The 19,818-nt window shown below is 41.4% G+C and overlaps 1 protein-coding gene across 2 annotated transcripts in view; it reads left to right on the forward strand.

The window, feature by feature from the left end:
• Positions 1–19,818, forward strand: part of MYH15 (myosin heavy chain 15) — a 92,742-nt gene that overhangs the window by 56,332 nt on the left and 16,592 nt on the right. For both annotated transcript variants that reach the window (XM_083735824.1, XM_083735825.1), the window contains exons 28-35: positions 347–492; positions 1,787–1,877; positions 4,826–5,215; positions 8,235–8,361; positions 10,403–10,521; positions 10,916–11,112; positions 13,577–13,926; positions 16,537–16,661. In XM_083735824.1, the coding sequence (XP_083591950.1) occupies positions 347–492; positions 1,787–1,877; positions 4,826–5,215; positions 8,235–8,361; positions 10,403–10,521; positions 10,916–11,112; positions 13,577–13,926; positions 16,537–16,661 (1,545 nt within the window). The remainder of the gene's footprint in view (positions 1–346; positions 493–1,786; positions 1,878–4,825; positions 5,216–8,234; positions 8,362–10,402; positions 10,522–10,915; positions 11,113–13,576; positions 13,927–16,536; positions 16,662–19,818) is intronic.

The following is a 19,818-nucleotide window of genomic DNA, read 5'->3' on the forward strand; positions in this document are numbered from 1 at the left end:
AGGGCTGGAAAAAGACTCCTGTCTGGAGCTCTGGAGAGTCACCAACAGACTCAGTCAGTGTTGACAATTTGGAGCTGGATAGATCAGTGGTCTGACTCAGCATGGTATCTTCATATGTTCCTATGAATGGTGGGGAGCGGGAGGTAGTTCCACACACCTTTCTAGTATTTTGTTCAGCATGTTCCTTAAGGGGAAAGAGGTCAGTCTGTATACATCAATAAAAAGAGGATTCGGTTTCTCTAAACTTACAGTACCTGAAGATGCTGCCAAACGTCTGTGGTCTGACAAGAACTTGAAAAGTTGAGTGGCTATTTTCTCCCATATCTGTCCCTTTTCATTTCTGTAGCTCGAGGGCTCTCTTGAACAAGAAAAGAAAGTGAGGATGGATCTGGAAAGAGCCAAACGCAAACTGGAGGGTGACTTGAAGCTGACTCAAGAAAGTGTCATGGACTTGGAAAATGATAAGCTGCAGTTGGATGAAAAGTTAAAGAAGTAAGGTGGTGTTAGATTTCTTAGCTGCAGAGGCTGTTTTTATACTGTAAAACATTCACTGCCCTATGATGCTTTGTACTCTGTGTAAAACGCAAGAAGTGAGTAACAATAATATCTTGCAGTGGCACTATATTTTCAGTCCCAGGAAAGCAGCCAAAAACATGAGGTTTGTTTAGTCCCTGGTGAGTTGCCATATGTGGCTGGTGGGTGTGTTTAGCTTGATGGGTCAAAGATTCTGTAGGCCTGCTATACACACACACACACCACAACTAGAAATAGGGTTGCCTAGTGAGACAGTTCCATAAAACAGTAACAACATAGAAAATAGAAAGGTAGACCAAATTTGCTACCTCCAAGTGGAGGGCAGCCAGCCAGATTCAACTCCCCATGCTCCAGTCTGCTTTTCTTCCTTCCATCTGGTATGGTTTTGTGCTCCACGTCATAGCAGATTGGGCTTTGGCAGGCAGATCAAAATGTAGTTCACTTAACCAGCTTTTCCCTCCAACAGAGTTCTAACAGGTACCAAATCTCTGTGTTACTTAGACTGCAAATTTGCAGGCAGCAATTTCCTAAGGACCTTGAAAAGTAGCAGGAATGAGTCATATTCAGGCATTATAGCTTCTGTATGGAGCATCAGACGGGTAAGGAATGGAGCCACACTAAGTAGCCAGTCCCACTTTCGTAGTGTGTGCTGACTACTAGCCCTGTCCTTGGCATCCTTGCATACAGTTGTGAATGTACAGTGATGGCTGGTCCTCCATCCAACCTGGAATTCTGTGTGTTTGGGGAGAAGGCTTCACATGTGCTGCTGTACACACAAACACCCCTCCCTGCAAGGGGGGGGGGAGGTTAGTCATGCATGCATGTGTTGCTCTATGCAAACACCTGAATAGGGCTATAGTGACTGTTTTTTTCAACCCACTTGCGGAGCAACTCAGAGGAGAATGAAAAGGAAAATGAGTAATGACAAGGATTGAGAAGAGGGGACTGGAAACATCATTCTTAATATGAAAGCAGAACAAATATTCGAGGATTGGACTCCTGCCAATCAAGAAGCATGGGCACCCCCCCCCCAAAAAAATTATAATTTGGAAAACAATTGGATTATATGATATGTATTGTTATAATTGGGACTAATTGGTTTGATGTGTTTAATTTGGTAATATGAAACTTTATAAAAATTATTTTTAAAAAATGAATAGGGCTATGGTGATTGTTTGTTCTGAGATGGCATTTCTACTTAAAAGCAACCAATTACTCCATTGTATTCAACCCCAATCTATTGCATTAATAGGAAAGAATTTGAAATCAGTCAGATGAGCTCCAAGATTGAGGATGAGCAGGCCATAGTGATGCAGCTCCAAAAGAAGATAAAAGAGCTTCAGGTAATTTACTCCTGCTCTCTTTCTCTCAGTACTGGATATACTGGACATTGTATTGTAAGAAAGCTTTGGGCTTTGTACAGGTTGTCATCCCATTTGATCTGAATTCCAGGTTATTAGAAATATTTAAGGTCACAAGAAAAGTTTCTGGGTCAGATTAGACATCCACCTCTCTCTCTCTCTTTTTAAATATATATTTATTAATTTAAAATAAATACATTTATGAAAAACAGACATACATACAAGTAAACAAACATACAATCGAACAAACAAATAACAGAAAAATCAAACAAACCACCACACTATAAGATATAAGAAGATTAATATAATTATCATCATATATACTCCTGGTATTGAACACAATTATAGAATTTATAGAAAAGAAATTTAAAACTGACTTCCAATTAATTTCACTGTCCTTTGTCTATCCATTACTTTATGCCGTACAGTTACATATTTCTTGTATAATTTCTTTTTACCTCCCTACAAACTTATATTTATACAATACAGGGATCAGTCTAATTCTGCCTGATTAGACATCCATTTCGTTCATCACCCTGTTTTCCAGAGTGGACAGCTCTGGGAAATCTTGAAAGCAGGGATTGAAGGTGACAGCTTTCTCCCATTGTTTGGCCTCCTCCTTCCCAGCATCTGGTATTCAGTGGCCTACTACCACCAAACCTGTAGCTATCACTTAGCTGCCAGAACCAATAGCCAGTGACTATAGATGGTGGGACGCGGGTGGCGCTGTGGGAAAGACCTCAGTGCCTAGGACTTGCCGATCGTATGGTCGGCGGTTCGAATCCCTGTGGTGGGGTGAGCTCCCGTCTTTCGGTCCCAGCTCCTGCCCACCTAGCAGTTCGAAAGCACCCAAGTGCAAGTAGATAAATAGGTACCGCTTTACAGCGGGAAGGTAAACGGCGTTTCCGTGTGCTGCGCTGGTGCTGGCTCGCCAGAGCAGCTTCGTCACACTGGCCATGTGACCCGGAAGTGTCTCCAGACAGCGCTGGCCCCCGGCCTCTTAAGTGAGATGGGCGCACAACCCTAGAGTCGGACACAACTGGCCCGTACGGGCAGGGGTACCTTTACCTTATAGATGGTGGAGAAATTAAATTAACTGTGCATTGAAAGGTGGACCTACCTAATTTGCATATTTCCAAACAGTATGAGAACAGAAACACAGCCAGCCTTCAAAATTCACACTTCTCTGAATTTTGTGATACAATTCTTCAACCAAACAGTGTTTACAAAAATGTGTCTTATTAAGTGAAAGTGTGCATAAACATGAATATATTAGTGAAAATAAAACACAACAATTCATTCTATTAGGGGAATCCTTGCAAAAGATGTAGGTCAATCAAAACTGTATACAAGAATGGGTTTAATTCAGAGAAATTCACAACAATATTCTGATGAATTTTCATGAGGATTAAAAAACTAGCAAATTTTATAACTTTGTTACGTGTCATGTGAAGAGCTATGTTACGTAAAGAATGAGGAGGAGGAGAAAGATTTTTGGGCATATGGTTTGGCCTTTTCTATTTTTTTTTATTTCTTAACCTATTTTAAAGGCTCAGAAAAGGTTAAAAAATTAAAACCAAATCTACACAAACACAGAAAATAAAATTTATAAGATGCTCTTTGGAGAGCAGCTGGAGGCTATGTGTGTTAATTGTTTACGCATATTGGCTCTTTTCAGACCTTCAAGTGAACATGTAGAGAAGGATGTGGAGCCTAAGTCCTCCCAGATATTGTTAGATTCCAACTCCTATTAGCTCCAGTTCATAGTCTGGCTTGGGAATGAGGGGAGTTGTGGCCAACCGTTATCTGGAGGTCCTCAGATTTCCCATCCCTAGTCTATAGGCTGAGAGTGGGCACGAGTCTGCTTTCTCCCCTTCTCAGCATGTGTTCACTGAACATCTTCACAGGGCTTGTTGTGCTGGATTTTGAGGGTGAAACCATTGATCACAAGCAGACTTAAATGAAATTCCATTCTTGAGCAACAAGAATCCTAATAACAGAAGGTGCCTTGTTGAGTTGGTGGTTGGGAAAGATAATAAGAGACACATTTGAAGGAAAGATATTTAAGAAGAAGGCGATGGAAGCAGGGAAATTGGCTTCTAGGCAGTATATCCTTAATGGAAAGGGAACATTCGCCTCTGACTGTATTGTCCTTGGTTACAAGCACCTAGGGGCTTGCGAGTCAGTAAAAGAACAGAATACACCTCAGAGGAAGACAATGTGAATTGCAGCGATGTGTTAACACTGGCAACAAAGTTTGCACAGAAGTAAGAAACTCTGTCAAGAGTAAAAACAGTCCCTTTGGCTGCTGATCTATGGAGGTTCTATGACCTCCTTGGTTTTGCAGCTGCCAAAGTTGCTCTTTCTTCCCTCTGGAGGGGGTGGGATGTGGCATTAATAATTCTGCAACTTGCTTGCTGCCCAGAGGCAGAATGTGTGACTAACCAGTTTTGACAGTTCTAGTACAGAGGTGAATTACGGAAAGGGACCACAAATGCTTGCTGTTACCCTATATTTCACCCCCTAATCACAATTTTAAAGTGGCAGGGGACACTCTTTGTAACGGAATACTCCACTTCCAATATTATCTTGCTTTTAAAAATGTCTATTTTGCCATACTGTTGGAGCAATCCTGCACAATATTAGTTGGAAGTAGTTCCCAGTGGGCAATGGAGGTAAGTGTAAGTAGGACTGCGGTCTGGGTGTCTGATGTCTTGGAAAGATGGCAGAGAACATTTCCCCAGATGATTAAAAACATCTAACTGAGTTGTAATTCATGATTTAAAGTTCTGACCCAAATTCAGAGTGAGAGAACACTCTGAATTTGAGGCTTCAGGGTTACCACAAAGGTTACTTCCAATGTCTTAAGATGGAGGCACTGTGGTGTCTAGGGCTATACTGTTATGCTCACATGCTTCTCTGTCTGATAGGCCCGCATAGAGGAACTAGAGGAAGAGCTAGAAGCAGAACGAGCTGCCCGCGCAAAAGTGGAGAAGCAAAGATCAGACCTGGCCCGAGAGCTGGAAGAGCTGAGTGAGCGGCTGGAAGAGGCTGGGGGCGCCACTGCGGCACAGCTGGAGATGAACAAGAAGCGGGAGGCCGAGTTTCTGAAGCTGCGGCGGGACCTTGAAGAGGCCACGCTGCACTACGAGGCAACCGCAGCTACACTCAGGAAGAAGCACGCAGACAGCATGGCGGAGCTTGGGGAACAAGCGGACAACCTGCAGCGGGTCAAACAAAAGCTGGAGAAAGAGAAGAGTGAGCTGAAGTTGGAAGTGGACGATCTGTCTTCCACTATGGAGCAAGTGATCAAGGGAAAGGTAAAGCCTCTGGGGTTTACTGTGAAGTCAGACCGGATGGAGATAGGGGTTTTTCAAGCCGACCTGGATTAGCTACAACCAAAACTAAAACCATTCAGTTCCACAAAGTCAGATCAGTGAATCAAAAATAGGAGGCTTTGTCCAGCCAAGTTCTGCTGGGAGTAGGCTCGCTGAAACGAATAGAGCCAAGTTAGTCACATTCACTCATTTCTTAGGGGAGTTGCATTCTTTGAATAACTGCAAACAATGTTCATGCAATACATCAGGTATGCATATAGAAAAGGCCACACAGAAATGCCAAGTGGTTAAACAATGGAGCAAAATATAACAAATGGTTGGATCCAAAAATCTCTCTGTTCATGTGGGGATGTCATTGATTTTCTTTCCTGGCTGAGCCCTCCTGTGTCACCTTATGTGTCAGTCACACACTGGAGGGTCTCTTGATCTGCTGGAACAGCTTTTCAGGGGGTTGCTGGGGGGAGAGGGGAGCTGTAGCCAGGGGGGTCACTAACTCCCAGATACAAGCAGAAGAACCTTTTGCTCTCAGAAGGGGAAACCTTTCAATCCAAGAATTTGCAAATGTAAAGCAGGCAATTGAGAATCACAGGAAGGAGTAAGAGAGGAAGTACAGTGTGTGTGGAGATGCAATGACAAAATATTGTTACGTCCCACGCCAATCTCTGAGCAGTATGAGATTCCAGGGGTCCAGGCACTTACCAAGGGTTTATGTTTCCTTTTGGAAATGAGGCACAGCAGACACTGCAGTGTTTTTATGCTATATGGTTTATTTACACATATATAGTATTGGAACCAACAATGAAGAGGTTTCCAGCATTACACTTCAAGAGAGTCTTTTGCTTCTCCCACAGCCTTGGATCTAAACAGAAATCAGCCGTGTTCTCTGTCTCCCTTCACAGTTTTGCCAGTACATCCTTACTAATTGCCATCCTTAAAAAACTAACACTAGCTTTTTGTCTTATTAACTAAAATCAGAGCCTGGGGAGGGGCTTCACCCATTTGGCTGTCTGGCACTGAATCTCCAGATGATCCATCTGGTACCTTTGGTTGGGTTAAAGACTCAGCCATTATCAAGTGGTTAGCTCATGAGGAAGCTGGCCAGCGTTATTTCCAACCTTTGCTCAATCCAGGAATTTAAGGATTTGCTGAAATTTGAACCCTTTTAGGGGAGTCTGATCCCACCACAAACTCATAACAATAAGTTTCTCCCTTGAGTGCCTGCCTTCTCTAAGAATCATGCTTGCCTAACTTCCTAGCCTTCAAGTGTCCATTTTAACTTCTTAAATTAATTATATACAGTCATACCTCATGTTACGGATGCTTCAGGTTATGTGTTTTCGGGTTGTGGACTGCAGGAAACCCGGAAGTACCGGAACGGGTTACTTCTGGGTTTCGCTGCTCGCACATGCGCAGAAGCGCTAAATCGTGCTATGCACAGTAGCGCCAGATCGCACCGGTGCCTGCGCAGACGCGGCACTTCAGGATGCGAATGCTGTGGGTTGCGGACGTGCCTCCATCACGGATTACATCTGCAACCCGAGGTTCCACTGTATTTACTTTTGCTCATCTTACTATGCCTTACAACTCTAGGATATTCACCCTGTTGAATCAGACACTGGGTTTTCCAAATTTTTCTCCACAAATCATTCTGTAATCATTTCTAAAACTCCTCCAGTCGTACTTGGTACTAGCTTTTTGGCAAACCATAGTGCATCGCTATTAATAAATGTCAAAATCCATATTAGGGCAATATATTTATTAGGCCAACCAAATATCACCAAATAGCATGCAAGCTTTTGCATCCTCTAATAATTCATAGATATTCTGATATATTTATGATGGCTTTGCAGATCACACTATTCTCATACAGAATGCTAAACTAGTATACTTTCTGATTTTGGCAGGAGGGGGAATGAAGGTGGAGTATGTTTTTTTCCACATTATGATCTTTGGAAAGCTCTCATCCTGCGTAGGTTTTATAAATGATATACAGAACAATTGAATAATACTTCTCTGGGGATATTTAACTCCCAAGCAACTCTTAAGGAATCTCTTAAGAAGGATGTGTTTATGGCTCACAGATGTGTAATTTTCAGTGTGAACTTTTTTCTATCGCATCAATTCAGTTCAATAATTCAGAGCTGTTATTAATTACATGATTGATTCCCTTCCATTTGCCACACACTGTCATGTAACGATTTCTACTAGAGAAGTAGCTGTGCTAGTCTTTTGTAGCAAAAACGACAAAGATTTTTGTGGCACCTTAAGCACTAACATAAGCTTTCGTGGCCTACAGGGAACACTGCAGCTGATGAAGTGAACTCTGGTCCACAAAAGTTTATGTCATAATAAATTTATCCATCTTTAAGGTGCCACAAGACTCTCAGTGCAAACAACAATCATATAGTAGCTCAGTGTGTTTGCTTTTGCTTTTGTATGACTCCAGTAAGATATTAACAACAAAAAATAATGTTCTTGTTGTCAAAATATATTATATAGCTGAAGCAAACTGGTGAGTATGTATGTGGTAAAGACAAAAGGTTGTCGTAGTCTTGCGTGCAAGATTATGTAAGTCTTACTGTACTTTGAAACTGTTGGACACAATTAATTATTTTAAAAGAATCTGTTTTTATTAATCCTTCCAGTAAACTGAATCTTTGGTATATGCATATAAAAATGCTTTTAAAAATATATCATTGCAGCTATTGCTCTTTTTCTAATTATAATTGTTGGTGGGCCCTTTTCATTTTTGCAAATTTTGTAAACCAAATTTTACACTTTGCACAGAAATTGTGGCCCTAATGTTGGATGGTTTATGTTTTGCCTCCTGAGTTTCTAGACTAATTGGCATATGCCAAGTTTTATCTTTCTGTTACATAGAAAAAGATTGTCATGATCTTTCTTAATTGTCAGATATTGGTCTTTTTATGGGAAAAATGAGATGAGCAATGCACTTTGATTGGGATTGGGTGTTTGATTACCTTTGTTCTAACCACATTAGGCAAATGCAGAAAAACTCTGTCGTACTCTGGAAGACCATCTCAATGAGGCAAAAACTAAAGTGGATGAGATGACTCGTGTGGTGAATGACCTCACTGCCCAAAAAGGGAAGCTGCAAACTGAAAATGGTACGTTGGGCAAACACTGTTATAGCCATAGGAAGTGTGAGCATGGCAACACCTTATATGAGTTAGGCGGGATGCTTGAAGATTTAATTCAGTCCGCATCTTTATGTGGTTGCAGAACAATCTGATTTGCACTCACTGAACCACTGTGTGGAATGAAGAGCAATTATCATTTAGATACTGTATTTCTCCAAATTTTGTGAGAAATTTTCTACTCCACACACACACACACACACACACACACACACATAATATACATAAAGATTTGCCAGAAATATGATGAACACACATTTTTAAATTTCATCCTTTTTGTTCTTTTTAAAACTTATGAGAAATAAGTATATCAGAAATACACTGATCTGCCCATCCCCACATAATTGCACATGTGCAATATTTTCATGAGGAACTCATGTCTCTTTCTTCTCCCTTTCCCCTACATAAGAACAGATCCCTTTCATCTGCTGGTCAATTGCTTCTTCCTTTCCATCTAGTTTTCTGTCCTCTCCTTATATACCTGTCCACATGATGAAACATGGGAAGGGAGGGAGGACCAGCTTCATGGCTATACAACATTTATCACATTGACTCCCAACCTTTACTGTTGCTGTTGATTTATGCTGGATGCTCAGTAGAAGTTTTCCTGATGCAACATGCACTTGTCTTTCCACAACACTCCATTCATTGCCCACCAAGGACTCATTCCGGTTCAGCTTGCAATAACAGCTTTCTGTGATCTTTTCCCAACTGGCAACTTCTTTTTCCTGACGGGATGATATCATTTTATTAGATTCCTGGGCATGTTCAGACATGACTCACTCAAAGTGGCTTACAAATAAAAAGCAAACATGAAAACAACAGTGACCCAATCATTAAAACACAAATTGAGAAATCCAACAACATGGCAAGAAGCAAAAATGCAAAGAACAGCACTAACAAGCAGCAACAGAGGAGACAAAACTTGGTTTGAAAAAAAGAAATGTTTTCAGTTGCTGGAGTGGGGTGCATCACAAATCAAGAGGAAGTTACTTCTGCACATGGGGTGTCACCATAGAAAATGCCCTCTTGCATGTTGTTTCTACCCTTGCCTTAGAAGGCAAAGGCAGGGAAGATGGGTGTGCTAGCTAATCAAAGGACAGCCAGATTCACACAGGACAAGCTAGATCCCAGCTGCTTAGGTTGTTATAGCTAATAACCAGCACCTTGAATCATGTGTTCACAGTATTGTTTTTTCTGGTGCATTTCCAGCTCCCCCCTGCCCCCCACCTGAATGCATCATTAGCTTCTGATTCATTTCTGTTTGTGTAAACACTGGGAGACATTGAGGGGCCGGGATGTTTGTACCCTATGCAAAGGTGTTCACCCCTTGGCTAGAGATGAATTAGGAATGGCTTAAAGACTCCGGTCGGCATGAAGCTGGTTTGAAAACAACACATCAAACAGTAGTATTTTATAACAAAGTACAGGATGCATTTTGGATAAAGTCATGTGAACACAGATTAAAGACTCAGCACAGCGGGTACAGTGACTGCACAGTAAACGGCCCTAGAAGATTGACTGGGAGTTGACAGAATAAGGGGGAATCACATGACCCCAGAAGCCAAGATTTTAGCAGCGGCATTCTGCACCAAATGAAGTTTCTGAATGGTTTTCAATAGCAGCACTGCATAGAGCATGTTACAGTAGAGTGTGCAGCATAGCATATGAGCACTTTAATATTGTGATCAGTGGGACTCTCCCATGCATGTTTCAAGTCCATCATCAAATACTACAGTTTCCCCAGTTCCTTTGGCTGTGTCCAGAGGACTTCTTAGGATGTCACCTGTCATGCTGGCATAGGCAAAATGTGGACATAGCTAATTATGTCCAATGCCACAAAATCCCCAATTTACCTCATCAAACCACCCCTGTATGCCTGAAGGGCAAAAGGGTCACAGGTTACTTTCAATTATTCAGAACTCCTGGGAATATCTTCTCCTTGCCCTCTTCCTCCCTTGTCATGGAAAGCTGATGCTCATCATCTTTTTTTGTGCTACCCCTCCGGCAGGTGAATTTACAAGACAGCTGGAAGAGAAAGAATCGCTTATAAACCAACTTTCCCGAGGGAAGTTGTCTTTCACTCAACAAATAGAAGAGCTTAAAAGGCAGCTGGAGGAAGAGAGCAAGGTAAGTCTTTGATTGAGGCTCCCAACATGATTCTGACTCAGCTTGAAACGACGACTCGGTTTTAAGGTATTGCCCTTAAGCAGGTATGGAACCACATGCGCTCAAGTAAGTGCAGTGGAATGGGACTTAAGTGCATAAGCTGAGGATGTGCCTCAGTCTGTAGATATTAGTGAATTGCAGGCTGCTGGGGATACAATAGTCGCAGTATGACTGGGAAATGCTGTGGTTGCTATTAAGGACTGAGACAGTGTGATGGAAGAAATAGGAATACAGAGTTTGGAAAAGGGGAAATTTCCAGGTGGCGAACCCACCATCAGAACGAGTTTCAGTGCTTGTAGTAGCTGCTTTGTCCACAGCTGGATGTGCTAACTACAGCGCCCCCCCTCTCCTACAGTCAAAGAATGCCCTCGCCCATGCTTTGCAAGCTGCCCGCCATGACTGTGACCTCCTACGGGAGCAATTTGAGGAGGAGCAAGAAGCCAAGGCGGAGCTTCAGAGGGCACTTTCCAAGGGGAATGCGGAAGTGGCACAGTGGAGAACTAAATATGAAACCGATGCTATTCAAAGGACTGAGGAGCTAGAAGATGCCAAGTAAGATATGCAAGAGATGCCATCCTACGTTTCCACATGTATTCTTGTTTTAAACTGTTACATTCTAGATCACAGACTGCATGCAGTTCAATGCAGTGAGATCATAGAATCTTAGAGCCGGAAGGGACCCAAAGGTCATTTAGTCCAACCCACCCCCCTGCAATGCAGGAACCTCGGCTAAAGCATCCATGTCAGATGTGATTATAAATTACAATCCAAACATATCAACGTCTTATTTCTTATGGCTTCCTGTTGCAATCATGTCAGTAATCCAGGATGATCAGGAAAACAAATGTGAGCCTGCTCATTACTTGAGAAACTCATCTAAGGCAGCGGTTCTCAACCTGTGGGTCCCCAGATGTTGTTGGACTACAACTCCCATCATCCCTGAGCTCTAGCCTTGCTAGCTAGTGGTGATGGGAGTTGTAGTCCAACAACATCTGGGGACCCACAGGTTGAGATAGGCATCCCTGACTTGGGTGGTAAGACTGGTGGCTGCGTGTGGTGCCCCAGTTAAAGAACTCACTCTAGACATTTTTCCCTTGCCCTGTCACTGCTATCTTTCAGGTGTCCATGAAGTTTCATTTACCATTTTACCACCCATTCACTCATTTTGGAGAGGTCCTTGTGGAGCTCTTCATGGTCTCTTCTTGTTTTAATGACCCTAAGCAATTGCATGTCATCAGCAAACCTGGCCACTTTACAACTTGCTCCTAACTCTAGACTGATTATGAACAAGTTGAAAAGCACAGGTCCCAATATTGATTCTTGGGGGACTCTAGTTTCTACATCTCTCCATCTGCCCATTTATTCCTACTCTCCTGCTGCTTAACCAATCCCTGATCTACAAAAGGATCTCTTTTCTTATTTTTTGACTCAGGAATCTTTGGTAAGGTACCTTGTTGAATTTTTTTAAAAGTCCAAGTGCAAGATATCAACTGGATTGCATCTACCTATGCACTTGTTGACACTCCAGAAGCCATGCTGGCTGTTTTTGGTTATTTTATCTTTCACAATACTTTCCACCAGTTTTCCCAGGGCACACATTAAGCTATCAGGCCTGTAATTTCCAGAATCCCCCCAGATCCCTTTTTTAAAAAATAAAATAAATTATGTTACATTGACTACTTTCCAGTCCTCAGGTATGGAGGTTGATCTGAGGGACAAGTTTCATGTTTTTGTTAGAAGATCACCAAGTTCACCTTTGAGTTCTTTGGAAACTTTCAGGTGGATGCCATCTGGAGCTGGTAATTTGTCAGTTTCTATTTTGTCTGTTAGACCAAGAGCTTCATCCCTTATCACCACTATCCACCTCAGTTCCTCAGTTTCCTTTCCAGCAAAAGTTAGTTTAGGCATTGGGATCACCCTATATCTTCCACTGGGAAGACAGATGCGAAGAATTATTTCATTTTCTCCCCTAATCCTCCTTTAGCACACCTTTGATTCCCTTGACATTCAAGGGTTCAGCTGCCTCATTAGACAATCTTCCACTTCAAATTTATTTAAAGAACTTTATGTTGTCAAATCAATGTTTTTAGCAATGTGCCCAATATCTTAGCATCCCCAGCTGTCCACTTGCACTTTGTTTCACCAAAATTTGTGATCCTTTTTGTTCTCTTCATTTGGACAAGGTTTCCATTTATTTTTTTGAAGGAAGCCTTCTCACCTCTAATAGTTTCTTTAACTCTGCTCATTAACCAAGGTGACATCCTCATGGCACCTTTCCTGATCTGTGGCACACACTCCCGCTGAAGTGTGAGGTCCCGTTTGAAGGGTAGCTAGGCCCAACTGCTATTTGGCTCTTCTCTTCCCAGAAATGTCTCATCAATTCTTCTTCTGCTTGGCTGCGTTGGAGGCAGAGATGAGACAGCAAAACCCTCTCCATCAGCTTGCCCTTTGGCTCCTCCCTTCCTTGAAATGTCTTACCAGTTTTCATTCCTCTTGGCTGCCTGAGAGGCACAGATGAGACAGCAAGACCCCCTCTGTTGGCTTGGCTAGGGCCAATGGCCATCTGATTCCTCTTGACCCAGAACTGTCTCTGGCAGTTTCACAATGTAGCTTCATAATGTAACATGATTTTATTTTATTGGTGGGTTTTAACTGTATTCTTCATCTTGTGTGTGCATGTGTGTGGTCCCTATTGGTACTCTTGGTTTCAATGTACACTGCTTGGAGGTGGTTATCGTGTTTTACACAAAGCGGTATATAAGAATGCTCAATAATAAAGAAAGAAACATGAAATACGGAAACAAATTTGCTTATTTTCATCCTTTACACCCCCTTCCTTTCCCCTTTTATATCATGCATCTTAAGCTGTAAGCTGCTATTTTAAACTGTAAGCCACTCTGACTGCTTAAATGTAGCAAATAACAATGCCACAAAGGGAAATTCATGCTGTTTAGATTTTGGTAATATTAAGAGCCTTTTCACTGTGGGTCGTTTTACCATGTACCTGTTACATTAGGAAAAAGTTGGCAGCTCGTCTCCAAGAGGCTGAGGAAGCCATTGAGGCAGCCAATGCCAAATGCTCATCTCTGGAGAAGACAAAGCACAGGTTGCAGAATGAGCTGGAGGACATGATGATTGATCTGGAAAAGTCCAACGCAGCAGCGGGGTCCTTGGACAAGAAGCAGCGCAATTTTGACAGGATCCTTAATGAGTGGAAACAAAAGTATGAGGAGTCCCAAGCAGAGCTTGAAGGTGCCCAGAAGGAAGCCCGAAGCCTCAGCACGGAATTATTTAAGCTGAAGAATGCGTACGAAGAGAGCATGGACAATCTGGAGACCTTGAAGAGGGAAAACAAGAATCTCCAAGGTACGTCCTGCACTTGAGACGTGGGACAGTCAAGCGAGTTGAATCGGAGAGTGGAGGGGGAAGCCAGATGGTGAAAGAAAGAGAGCTCATGAGTCCTAGCAGTTTAGCTTCACCATTGCGCAAGACAAACAAGGCAAGGAAACAGTCTCTACATCATAAAATATTTTTGCTCTGAGGACTGAGAGATATATTGGGGCCAGATGCCTTTTGTCATTAGTCTAAGAGCCTAGCTTTTCTCCAGTGAGACCAGCTGGTATCAGATCCTCCTGCTATTTCAAAGACTGGCAACATAGATGTAATCGTAAGAACATAAAATGAGATCAATGGCCCATTTATTCCAGCATCCTGTTCTCAAAGTGACCAACCAGTTGCCTATGGGAAGTCCACAAGCAGGACCCAAGTACTGCAGCACTATCCTCCCCTGTGGCTTCCAGCAACTGGTATTCAGAAGCACATGAAGTGGTTCACTTGAAGCAGGCATGGGCAACCTTAATTTTCCTTGGTGGGTGAGAGGGTGGTGACCAGATATGATAGCAATGATGAATGGGAGTGAGGAATGGATAGGAATAACACTGCAGTTACCTATTTCTTCTCCTACAGCAAGGCTACCAATACAGTAATGTATGGGCTTAGTATCATATTGTCCCTATAAGATGGGACTTGGACAAATCTCCTGCAAAGTCTAAAATAATCTAGGGGCATGAACTAATCTTATCAGTACTTAAAGACCACCTCTGAAGATTGCTTATAGCTAGGGGCCAAACTAGATGTGGCCATGCTGTTCATTTGCCTGCCCCATTCACATATAAAGTCATGGGTCTTGTTTTAATACAAAGAGGGGTGTACAGGTGAAAAGAGTTGAAAATGTGCATGTGCCTCTCTTATCTCCCAATAGGAGAAGTTAGGTGGGCTGGGGAGAAAAGGTCCTGAAGTGATGGAACATTAGAATGTGAGGCAGTGTATGTAGGATGGAAGGCACAGCTGTTCTCACCCATGAGCCCATTTCAATATCCATTAAGATATCCAGCCATGCTTTACAGGTGGATGGGACAGGGATGTGCATACATAAACCTGAATGTCTTCTCATTGCCTCTTCTATGACCCATGTTAATGCTGTTTTATATACTAAACTGAAACACTTTGACACAATACATTCAATATTTTGTCCTTCCACAGAATATGTTCTTTAATAACGATTGCATATTGACCATTTTATAATAAAATAGCATGTGATTGTTCAAAATATTCCCCAACTTTAAGGAAGCCGTTTGAACTGAGCTTGGAGGATCTTTTGCCCTCTGCCAGATAGAATCTATCTTAATGATAATTACAAGCCATTCATTAATATAATGAGCTTAACAAGATTTGTAACAGCCTTTCCGGACTAAGCAGAGTTTTTGAGAGCAAGACATTATTGCAAGAATATAACACAATCAGGAGGATAAGAATCGACAACTGCAAGAGGAGAGACTGGAACTTAATAAACACATTTTTAAAATAATTGGTCCTTGTGTGCACCCCTCTCTGAGTCCCTGATGCGTGCTGGATGAAGTGGTAAGGTGGCCATTTATCCCACCTGGAGTGGAGTACTGGTAACTGTCCGTTTATCCTACTATATTGCACAGGCCACTGTGGCAAGAGCAGATTTCAGGTCAATTGACCCTTGTTTGAATATACTTCTCAACTGAATGGGGTAGTAGAGAGCAATGATATAAGATACACTGGCCTTGTCTAAAGCCAGCTCCTTCATTAAATAATATACCTTGTGCTTCTATCTAGTCAATTCATTTATTGTATAAGTGTTTAGCTTATAATGTACTAAGAAGACTTACTGGCAGGAATTGGCTGGATCATTTCTAAGCCCCCTTTTAAAGATTGGCACCGCAATTACCCTGCTCCAGTCGATTGGCATGCATCCTGTTTTGTCTGCAACTGTGAACAGAACTGCCAGAGCAGGAGCCAACCAATCAATGTTTGCTCCAAGCAGTTCTGTCAGGATGAAAATGTAGCCATGTAGCTTTCCCTGATTTCAGCTGTGTTGAATAAGAATTTTCACCTTGTTTTCAGGAACTGGGAACCATAGAGGAAGGAGATCAAAACCCAGTTCTAGAGGACTGGTTGTATTGTTATCATTATCACTTTTTATCAAAAAACAATCATAAATATAAGAAATATTTCATTGTTCTTTGACCAACTAGGCCTAGAGCATGCACACACTCATACCAATACACACATAACAAAGCAAAAATAAGCCTCAGAGTAAGTACATACAGAATACATTATCCGTTTAAAAAATCATATAAATATTCCCTCACAAAAGCAGGCCAATGAACGTGTTTTAACCTATGTTAAATGCTGATAGCTTTCATTTCTCCATAAGCCTGTTTAATAAATTTGATGGTTCTATATGACACGCACCCACCAATTTTTAAATAAATAGATAAACATAAATTTCTCAGTTTTTAGCAAGATAGGAAAAACTAAATTGCCATTTTGAAGAGATAACTTGGTGCATTCAGGACTTTCTGACGCTTTGGTCTTTCTTTCTTTCTTTCTTTCTTTCTTTCTTTCTTTCTTTCTTTCTTTCTTTCTTTTTAAAAATAAATTTAGAGGAGATTTCAGATCTAACTGATCAGATCAGTGAAGGAAACAAGAACCTTCATGAGGTGGAGAAGATGAAGAAGCAGATTGAACAAGAAAAATCGGAAGTCCAGCTAGCCCTGGAAGAAGCTGAGGTAAGACAAAGGTTTGGAACAAGGAATGAGGTTTATAGAATCGCTGTCAGTTTTCCACTCAAAAGAAAAACATGGGAAACAAAGATTCGCTTCATGTGCATAGGCAGGGAAAACAAAGTGTGGTAAAATGATGTAGTAGTTATTATATGGAATATTATTGTTACTTAGATTTCTTCCTCCCCTTCTCTTTACGTAGGGATCCTAGGGTAGGCTATGTACCAGTGCTGTTGCAGTACACTTTTCAAAAGATTTCAACTTTCACAATTTGAAGTTTTCGTTTGAATTTAGTGTGAGTTTAAAAAATGTTTTGGGGGAAAAACCCAGTCAGATTAGACATTTGAGCTATGGACTCTAGAAATCCTTGGGTGTACCAGAAATGGCAGACAAGTTTCCCTGAAGGTAGCTTTTCCACCATTACCTATTTTACCCTGTAATAAACAGCTATAGGGGGGTGTTGGGCATGTTCTGGGGCAGCGATGGGAAACTCGCAGCCCTCCAGATATTGCCCAATCCTGAGTTCCTTTGTCCCCAGTCAACATGGTCAATGGCCATGGATGATGGGAGTTGTAGTCCCATAACATTTTGAGCACCACAGGAACCCTGTCCTTGGTTAGCATATGGTGATGAGCCAGAACTACAAGTCTGTACAGAGTGCTGCATCAACAAAGACTATTCCTTTGGACAGGGATGGACAAGTAATGACTTGTAGGCAGCAGTACCCCAAAGCAAAGTTCTGGTCCCTGGTGACCCTGCCAAAACATGTTCAAGTGTTGTTTTATTTATCTGTGCCTGCACAATGCAATTAAGATATAGATAGTATAGATAGATGATAGATGATAGATGATAGATAGATAGATAGATGATAGATAGATAGATAGATAGATAGATAGATAGATAGATAGATGATAGATAGATAGATAGATGATAGATGATAGATAGATAGATAGATAGATAGATAGATAGATAGATGATAGATAGATAGATAGATGATAGATAGATAGATAGATAGATAGATAGATAGATAGATATAGATAGATAGATGATAGATAGATAGATAGATAGATAGATAGATAGATAGATGATAGATAGATAGATAGATAGATAGATAGATAGATAGATAGATAGATAGATGATAGATAGATGATAGATACACACACACAATACATTAGAAACAATAAAAAAATCTTTTTTTAACCATAATAAACAAACACATATGTAAGAAGAGGGATTCTACACTTCATATCACATCTCTCATTTGGATTTTATATGCAATATGCAAATGGACCTATCTGGATGTAATGTGAGGCTGTACAGCACATTCTCCATAACTGCAAACGTTTTGCAGCTCGATGGTGCTGACCATTCCTGGTTTTCAGACACAGTCAAGAGAATGAAGTGATCTTGAGGATCAAACTATATGAATCTCATAACTGGGATTCTCTTTCTCTTTTTAGAGCAGATGTAGGGACGTTGATCTCCCCTCCCTGCCATTTGCCTGCTGGAAATCCCCCTTTAAAACAAAAACAAAACACTGTTGAATGCTGCTGGTTAGCCTCAAATAAGTGGCATGAGGGGCCAATTTTACTGGGAAAACAGAATGGGGCTGGTGGAACTGTTAAATCTTTCTCCCCCTGATACCATGCTCCCAATCTGAATTAACTTAACTTCTCCTGCTGTTAGTTAAAAAGAGATGAGAATCTCAGTCATGGAATTTAAAAAAGATACGCTGAATGTACCCCCAAGACTTTCACGAGATCATTGGTTCCCTACACAAGCAGGATGAGATTGAATATTTGAGGACTCTTGATGCAGGCAAAATTCTAGCACCTTTTGGGGAGAGTAGAAATAAGAGCCTAGGATTTCTCTTCTCCTTTCTTTTAATTTTCTTTTATGCCTGGCCACTGTTTCAAGCTAACTACAGTCATCCATCAGCCTCATTCCCAGGAGTGTTTTTGGAGGGAGGAAAAATGGCTGCTCATATCTACTACGATACAGCCAATGCCATCAGGATAATGTGAGGACTGGAAAGCTAATATACCCCCCAAATCACTTTTATTTTTATGAAGCTAGAGTGAATATATTCTTAAAAGCCATCAGTTATTCTCATGAGCGCCTGAAACATTTTGGCTTCCCCACCTGGCACCTGCATTTGCTGTGATATCTGGAGGTTTGTTCAGTTCACTGGAACATGATTTGTTTATATTGTGGAATAATTTAACATCACCAAGGGCATTTTCATGAATTAACCTTAAAGAATCACACATAATTAGTTTTTTAAACGTTCCATTTCTTCATCTGTTAGAAATGTTTGGAATACTTGAAAATAAGATTTAGCTTACGCTATTTAATTTTTATCAAAATCTTTTCTTTCTTTCTTTCTTTCCATCTTGCAGGCTGTTTTGTACTTTGCAGGGATTTCCCCTCCAAATAAAAAGGTGTTGCTATCAGAGCAGAGGAACAGCATGTTTCATCCCACTGCTTTGAATAGCTAAGCATGATAGATAGATGATAGATATATTATATTTTTATATATAATATATGTTGCGATTATACTCTAGCTGATTGGTCATAATGCATCAGCTTGTGGTGTGTTCAAGACCTTGACAGATCACCTTAGAATGTGCCATGGCATATTAGTGCTAAAAGCAGCACAGCCACAGATCTGTAAACAAAATGGAAGGGGAAGTGTTTTGCTCTTCCCTACTTCTTAAGCAGTGTGTCATACTAACAGATGAATCCTATAGGTCTCCATTAACTGCAGAAATGCTTTCAAGCCATTCTCCCAGCCCTTTAGCTGTTTGGATTGCATATGGTATCATCCAACCCCTGGCCTTTGCTGATGCATAATTTCTGCTTTTCTGTTGTGTCAGTATTGGGATTCAAGTGTCTTTGGCAGGGGCTGCGCATTAGTAGTGGTGGTGGTTCTGGGCCAGGGGCTGGTGCTTGGAAACACCAAAGAAAGCTGCAAGCCATTTGGGAACATTCAATATTATTTACAAAGGTGGGGGTTTGTTTTCCAGTTGTCTGGTATTCCTGGCCATCCACACTAAAGAGAACAGCTCCAAAGGCCTGATACAGTCAAGCCACGTATCCTCTAAACTCTACCAGCACCCTGCTCTCCCTCTCCAAAAGCCCCATTACTCTGCTGTGGTAGTTG

The sequence above is a fragment of the Podarcis gaigeae genome (assembly GCF_964106915.1).
Source record: "Podarcis gaigeae genome assembly, chromosome: 4".
Classification (NCBI taxonomy): Eukaryota; Metazoa; Chordata; class Lepidosauria; order Squamata; family Lacertidae; genus Podarcis; species Podarcis gaigeae.